Below are 8106 nucleotides of genomic sequence, written 5' to 3'. Positions count from 1 at the left end.
ATATATATACATATATAATATACATATATATATACATATATAATATATATATACATATACATATATTCTATTGCTATCCATATACGTATATGTGGCCTTTATCCTTTCTATATAGCTGCGTCTGCACTTGGCTTCGCACGTTTATAGTTTTTTCTTTACATTTTTGCAAATTTGTACGTTTATTGGTCGAATTTTCTCGTTTACTGCTTGTATAGCATATGATACTTTTGTATTTGTTTTGTCCATGTTCGCCTCGCATTATTTGGTGATGTCACTATTGTTTCGCGCTAAAGATTACTAGTATCTGTTTCCTTAGGCCCCATATCGATTTTTTTTTGGAGGCGGGGAATTGTTTCATTATTCTTCCTTTTGTTGAAGTATGTACTGATATCGAATCACTATCCGTTGGTACAGGATTCCGATGGATTTCTCAGTATATCGCATAAATGAATAAACGCTCGTACTTAGATTCGGAACGGCTGTGATGTTTTTCGAGAAACCAGGACAGTAGCTTACGTTAACTATTCTACGATGCCTTCGACAAAATAAATTAAATGTTTAAAAGAGAATGTGGACACTCACATTCTCCGCCTTCGATATATCTTAAAATTTTACGCTCAGCAATAATTTATCTTTGCGGATAGTAATAACTATGGCATATATATATGGTTTCCACACTACGGATCTAAATTATTATATAACTCCAATGCATGTAAAGGTCAGTTAATTGCATGGCTTGGACTTGCTGTAAATAGAGCGAGAGAGGTATTAGTTTAGAGCTCAGCCTCCGGCCCTACACCCTCCTATAAGAGTCAAGAGATTAAGAAGCTTCACTCAGCTACAGGGTGTCCGAGAGTGCTCATGTGCAAGAGAACGTGGTCATCAGGCCATCAGCGTTTACTCGTTTAGTCGTTTACAGAAAAAAAATGAGCGTCCAATTTTTATTTGGTAATAGTTTTACTTATCTCGATTATTATTTAAATCGGATTGGACAACATTGTACACGAGCTATATGATAGGGTTTAAATATTTTTAAGATAATTAATCGGAGTAAATAACAAGAACGTTTCAAATGAAAACGTTATGATACCATTAAAATTTTGACTAGATTTAATTAAAAAAAATAGTTCCTTCAAAAATGTCTTGGAGGGCGGCTATGTCCAGGAGGGCTATGTCAAATAATATAATAATTACATACGCAATATGCAAAGGCCAAAGCGTTTTGCATTTTTACCTAGGGGAGATCTACTCCAACTTGGGTACTGATTGGCATCAGCACTCAGCAACTGTCACTGACTCACTGACTCACAGTCACGTCTGTCAGACAGTTCTCACTTCTCTCTTGTCTGATGAGTGATGTGAGTTGTGTCTCTCACAGGCTCACAACCCAGTGCCCATAGTGAGCCCACACTCTGGCGGCCACAGCGGCACAAGCCCCACACCTCATCAGTCATCAGTCCCACACAGCACAGGCCCACAGAGGGGAGAGAGGATTACAGGGGAGAGAGGATCACAGGGGAGACCGGGAGAGGACAATCATCAGTGTAAATTTTTTTCTTCTTCATATCATTGCCCGTTGTGTGTCTGTGTGATGACCGATAATTTCAATTTGGGTTGAAGGCTTCTTGAAGCCGCTGTTCGCATTCGAATATTTGTTTTTGTTTTTTGAAAGAAAACATCTCTATGTACATTCATATTTTTAAAATATATTATTTCGGAAAACAATGAGGGAGCGCAATAGCGCATGCAAAAATACTAGTGTATTTTTATTTTCTTTTAAATAATGCACAACAACAAAGTAGAAGACGTCCTACCTTTACCGCTTCTCGCACCATTTTAAAGGTCAAAGGTCAGATGTTGTCAAAAAAAGATCAACCCCCCTCCCCAGAGGATCACCGTAAAGGTGCCAGCGCCTTGCTAATGGTCGCTGAACGAGAATACAACCACCCCGCTTATCACTCTCAGAACTCGAACGGCGAGGCTGGTCGACACATCGAGAATAATCGCTCGTGGTACAACAACCGTAGAGATAGACCTATCAATTCAAATACCAAAGGTAATCATTCTACGAGCATGCTTCAAAAGGAATCACGGGCGGTCTCGTATACTTCCGTGAGCAGTCTCTCTGGTATGAACATGGACAACCTTCATGTACACTCCGAAGAATCACGCCAAGACAAAGGTAACCATGGTCAAGGCTTTGCGACCGATATACAGTTTCCCAGTCCAAACACTACGAAGCAGCAGCGATCACGCACAAGCTTCTCACCGGCACAGCTACAGATACTTAACGCTGAGCTGGAGCAAAACGACCAGCCCAGCTCAGAGAAACGGCTAGAGCTACAGATGAAACTCAAACTGCCCGAGAAAACCATACGTTACTGGTTTCAGAACAAGCGGCAAAAGAAACGTGACGAGCTCAAGCGCGAGCAGGCTGAGACAGACGTGCACAGCAAGAAAGCCGGCAACAGCAAGTATGTTGGTGTGAGTGCGAATAAAACACGTGCTTCTCCCGTATTGAAGGCAAGTGAGGGGCCTAGCAGAGGGCCTTCGCCTACGTATCAACAACGCCCAGCGAGTGCGCAGGAGCGTCCGAGCATACACGGTCAGATGGAAATGAGTAGTAATACTATTCCACAGGTGCAGTATTCACGCAGACAGCCATCTGTGCTCAGTTCACCACAGCCCTACCACCCATACAAGTCTATTCGAAGAAGTGCCTCCAACGATAGCCAAAAATTCGATATTACTGTCGCGGCGTTGGCTGAACTACAGGTATGTGTGACCCGCTTGTACTAGTGCAGATTGGTTGGTTGTTGGTTAGAGATAATATGCTAGTTCATAAATTATGTATTGTTGCGGTTTGCGTGTATCAATTTTGAAAGCTCGATAATTCATTATGCCGGCAGACTGATGTAGTTTGTCGGTAAAGGTAGCACATGCTTAAATTGTATATTGACAGGCTGTTTCCACTCATCTTACGCTACAATACTTTGTTTGGAAACTCTTATCATCTTAAGTTATAAAATCTATAGATTAATGTTACCACAACTTCTTCAATCACGTACACGCAGCACGTTCTACCGGGACACTTTCGTTGTGAAACACCCGAAGCTGCAATGGAGAGTGCTGCTACGTACATCAAAAGTTTGCAACGCGATACAATAGCTCCGCGCTTCAACGACAGCCACTACCTGAGCGCAGGTAATAGTTACAATGAGCGATACGGAAATCGCATATCCCCACGGTACGGTAACAGAGGCCCATACGAGGTAACCCCCCATTACCAAGGACTTCCACCACCACCTCATGCAGGAATTGGTATGTATGAACAACCACATGCGTATGCACATTCACGCTCCCACTCGAGCATGAGCATGCACACAGACCAATTGAGGACACGACGCAACAGTGAGAGACTGCAACAGCTGGCGTACAATCCTGATCATCCTATGGTACGCTCGCCCCAGCCACGCTTGCGACACTCTTACACAAGAGAGTCCTCCAGAGACTATGGCCCGCCATCGGCGTCGTTCTCACGAAGCCGCACGAATGAGGAAACAGAACTCGAGCACGCACACACCAAAGGCGCGCACAACACCAACCAAAACACCACCCACGACTCCATGGATAGCCGAGGTACGTGCGAAACACGTGACTCCCGTCTTCACGAGCACGATGGGCGTGAAAAGGAACTTAGGCGCCTCGCACGTACACAATCGCAGTGTGGCAACGATGACACGGATGCAAGCCACGACGAGAACGAGCGACCCATCAAGTGGTGATCATTGGTCGGCGTTGTAGGAGGAATGTGAAATGCGAGACACTGTGTGACCATCACCAGTCAAATCGCGTACTGAGTACCGTGAGAGAAGCATTTTAGAACAGTGGGTATGGGTTGTATGCTTCGGGACGTTAAACACTGCTTCAAAATGAAGCGTGTTTGGAAACTTTATCACACCCACTGGTGTATGTACAGAGCATACAAACGCACACGTTCGAGTAAAAAAAAGTCAGTGTAAATGCACTGATATGGTCATAATCGAGTGCGCCTGAGGCCCGCTTCGCAGCGACTCGATACACCAGGAAAGCAGATGGGTTAAGAAGCAAAGTTTCTGAGCTATAGGGTGTCAAAATACCGACATTATTGTTGGTGGCGGTAAGCAATACTTTTCAAAGACTTAAACGCCTTGAGGGTTGGAAAGAAAAATATTCCAACACGCATCTATAGATGCGAGATGTGAGTAAACAAATGGCCGCTCACAGTACAAAATAATATAAACGTCGCTGGTTGACGTTTATAGAAAGCGCTAATAAAAGAACTCAGCAAATGTATTTCGTAGGTCAATTGGTAGACGTGTATGTATGTACTGTTCGGGAGTTTAAATGATACGGCAGACGCGCCAGAATAGCACTCTACATTATCGAAAACATTCTCATCGATTATGGTTATATATATGCTTCATTTGTGTATTTTTTTTCACGCGCTGTCCGAGGCAGATTAATTGCTCCCGTACTGACTTCCAGTCGCTTGTACTTCATGTATATCGTTTTAAGTCCATAGAAATATATCGGCTATAAAACCACATTTGAACTCTAACTTGCGAATTAGCTCGACAACGTGTATATATGGTAGTAAGGCTAGCCAAGATCAAATCCTTCAGCAGGTTGTACGAGAGCATCGTACGAGCCCGTAAACGCATCACAGCGTCAGAGATATTGCCACCTTTCTAACTTCGACTTGTGGTTGGAAAAGCCTGCGATTAACCACAGGAAACGAGTTCAGATGTATCCCTTTCAATATTTAATTGAAGTAGTTGGGGAAGAACTTGCCGTGTACGATGACATTGACTACCACTGATTGGTTCGAAAGCAGAAACATATCGGTTATTTTGGACGCTCCTACCAGCTGAAGATACCAAGGGACATTGGGGCCGTCGACACTGATTACAAAGTTGTTGTAAATGTTGCCTTGGAATTCAATAATATTGGTATCCATTGGCGGAGGTATACGCCGGACACCTGCATTTCGTTCGGAACTATTCCACACACGAACACATGTGCAAAATCTCAAGACATAATATAGCTTTGGAACGATGCTGCGTGGGCGAGACATTGCTGGAAATAAGTGCTGCCGTGGAATCAATAATATACTGAGCGCGAACTAATTTATTCATGTTTAGGACTTCGCGGTAATCCGTTGAAACAAGTATACTTCCGAAGAAGACGCAAGGCTAACAACGGACGGGGTGAGAATGGAGAGGTTTGCTCACTTGAGCCGTTTAAAAATTGGCACTCTCACCGGAATAAGCACGAGCATACGTATGCAATCGCCTGTTTCAGTGTCGAATAAAAAAATACATAAGCGCGAACTGCTTGGCAACCATTAACTTGTACGTGAGCTCATAGTCACCGCACAGTGCCAAAGACCGGCGAGGAAAACTAAATTTCTTGTTCCAAAGAATATAACTATACCATTACACTGATATGGTTTGAAACATACCACTGCTGTCGTTTGTGCGCCTCGAAGCGACGGATATCTGGAATATATATTCACCAGGTACTACTGTATTGGAAATCACAACCTTTAAGGCTTGCGGATATTTGAATCATCATCAGTATTCAATGAGATGACGACTATACTGCGAGTGCATGAGCCAAAGTAGGAAACGAGGCTTTGTCAATAACTTTAGGCTCTGGCGATCCTCGCAGATACCACCATGAAGCCGTTATTGACGTGGTGTTGATTGACAAGCTGCGATATGTTAGTAAGAGTGACCCAATCTGGTGTTGTCGAGCGCAGTACCTTCATAGACTTCGGAGGTGTTTGCAAGTCGTGTATCCTGTAGTCTACAGAGTATGGCCATAACGGGTGGTAGCGGTCTGCGCCATTGCGGCTGAGTAAATTTATAGGGGAAAAGTGCAATACATGGATAAGCCAACGACAAAAAAAAAACAATTCCTGCAATAGATTACAACTGTGACCAATCAGTGGAGCGCTCAGTGAAATAACGTGGGGCTAGAACGAGGTAACCGCAAGTACTGTTGCCACTTACTCGAACATCATCTCGACTTTCGCCCGAATTTTGACGGGGCCACTGGAAAAGTACCCGCCAGTTTGATTGATGGACACTCTGAGCCTGAATTGCGTATCAACAATGGTGGTCAGCGGACCCTTCCACTCGGTGCCGGGTTCTGTGGTATGCACAACAGTTTATCGAATAAGCGAACATTCTAGAGACTAAATATGCTCAGAAAACCTGCTCAAGCAGCACAGATACACTACAACTCGATCAGAATGCAATATTTTCATCGCGCGAGAGACTAGGGAATGAGAGTCGTTTTATATATATATATATACATACATACATACATACATATATATATATATATATATATATGTATATGTATATATATATAATTTCAACATAGTTTACCAGAATACATTGCAACTTGCCCAGTTGAAGACATTCCTTCGTACAAGAACAAATAAATAAATAAAAAGCTCCGCAGTTTGTCTTTGATCTGTTGAAGTATATTGCAACCCACTCAAAACAAGTAGATTGGTAGCTGCAGACCGTGCTCGACAACTTTCGCTACTCAAGCATGTATGCGGAGCTGCCAAAGCCGAACCGCATGGAAAGTACACTAGCTGAGCAATTTATAATAGAAAGGAACGCAATAACGTTTTGCATCAAGGAAAAAAAAACAGCGAATAAACCTATGCATGGTATGGATAGCATATATAGATTTTTGACTGTAGAAACAAGAATTTCCATTTGCCCTACTCTCTCGATTTGCATGAAAGGAAGGATAATTTTGACATTCGTGTTGACTGCTGTGATACAATATGGCAATATGGTTTGTACACAGTAAGCTAGTGATTTTTCTGGTCTGAGATGGGTACATATGGATTCCACCAGAAAAAGTCAGCAGCACTGCAGATTCCCAAAATTTCTTTATACCATTGTACTCGTAGTCTCCGATACATTTGCACCCGCATGTACAGAAAGATGGCATGACCAATATGTCTGAAATACCCTGGTACCGAGCCCGCATGTCGATCACGAATTTCCTTAACAACCCAACATAGTTTCAATTTAAAACAAAGTACTGATAGATTCTGATATATGCACAGGTATACGGTGTTTGCTAGCAGAATTATGTGGGTCAGTAATACTAATTACACAGAACAATGTGAAGCATACTTGAACTAAAGTCAGTGATGCGAAGCTGCAAGAAACCATATGGGCACCGAGGCCGCATTATATTCACCAATTCTTCCGTCCACAGCTGATTCTGCAAACCGAAAAAGTTTTGCATAGCTGCAAGCCAAAGACCTTGTGTGACCTGCGAGGGACATCAGAACATGATCGGTAAGTCATAAGTTCATAACTAAAGGCCCTATCAAACAAGATGACAACAGAGGAATAGTATCCACCCCATTACACACAAATCGGAACTAAAAACAAAATAGTAAATTCAGGCCCGCGTGAACAATTGCGAGATTAGTATATTGAATAGTAGCATGCGATCAAAACTGCGAGATCTCATACCTCCGGTGCAACTTGCATCATCTCGGCCGTATAGATTTCAGCCTTTTTAGGGCCCTCCTCTACAAGGATTGTTGAAAACAGAAGACAAACTTGCGTGAACGTATGTAAAACAAAGAATTGCTTATCTCTGGAATGCAGCGCTGCAGATGACCCCACAGCAGGCAGTATAACATGCCGTTGATACCGTTCTACATGTGCGAGAGAAATATGCAAGTGCCCAGCAAGCCCGCGCTTGCTACGTTGATACAAAAGCCCAGTAGAATTCGCTACATTCGATAGAGGGGTGTGTTGAACACTACCCAAAGGAAGTTTGTGCTATGCACTTTTACAATGACCGTTGTTAAATTGATGTGTACTTCTGACACTGCGCTATCGTAGGTTGGCAGTATGATAATATACAATCATTTTAAATATATATAGATTAAACCGAACACAACCACACCTCCCCTTACTCTATACAAACATGTATAATATATATATATATATATATATATATATTAAGTACACACATACATACACACATACACACACACACACACAACAAAAATTA

The 8106-nt window shown here is 42.6% G+C and overlaps 2 protein-coding genes across 2 annotated transcripts in view; one reads left to right on the top strand and one right to left on the bottom strand.

Moving 5' to 3' along the window:
• The first annotated feature begins 1849 nt into the window (after positions 1-1849).
• SARC_02239 (hypothetical protein) lies at positions 1850-4328 on the top strand. Its single transcript, XM_014304009.1, has 2 exons — positions 1850-2775; positions 3075-4328. Exons 1-2 carry the CDS (start codon positions 1855-1857, stop codon positions 3783-3785), a joined length of 1632 nt encoding a protein of 543 aa, XP_014159484.1. The 5' UTR covers positions 1850-1854; the 3' UTR covers positions 3786-4328.
• An 825-nt stretch (positions 4329-5153) lies between these two features.
• Positions 5154-8106, bottom strand: part of SARC_02238 (hypothetical protein) — a 4439-nt gene continuing 1486 nt past the window's right edge. The window contains exons 2-5 of the mRNA XM_014304008.1: positions 7557-7615; positions 7209-7350; positions 6057-6195; positions 5154-5897 (exon numbers count right to left, since the gene is read on the bottom strand). Of these exons, the coding sequence (XP_014159483.1) occupies positions 5690-5897; positions 6057-6195; positions 7209-7350; positions 7557-7615 (548 nt within the window). The 3' untranslated portion in view covers positions 5154-5689. The remainder of the gene's footprint in view (positions 5898-6056; positions 6196-7208; positions 7351-7556; positions 7616-8106) is intronic.

The sequence above is a fragment of the Sphaeroforma arctica genome (genome assembly GCF_001186125.1).
Source record: "Sphaeroforma arctica JP610 unplaced genomic scaffold supercont1.98, whole genome shotgun sequence".
NCBI lineage: Eukaryota > Ichthyosporea > Ichthyophonida > Sphaeroforma > Sphaeroforma arctica.
The sequence above is the reverse complement of the archived record's forward strand: the minus strand, read 5'-3'. Positions and strand labels throughout refer to the sequence as shown.

Bases quoted from the DNA above. Each gene is read 5' to 3' on its own strand.
- SARC_02239 (XM_014304009.1), top strand. From the start codon at position 1,855: ATGTTGTCAAAAAAAGATCAACCCCCCTCCCCAGAGGATCACCGTAAA. The intron at 2,776-3,074 runs GTATGTGTGACC...ACGTACACGCAG, and splicing joins CGGCGTTGGCTGAACTACAG to CACGTTCTACCGGGACACTT.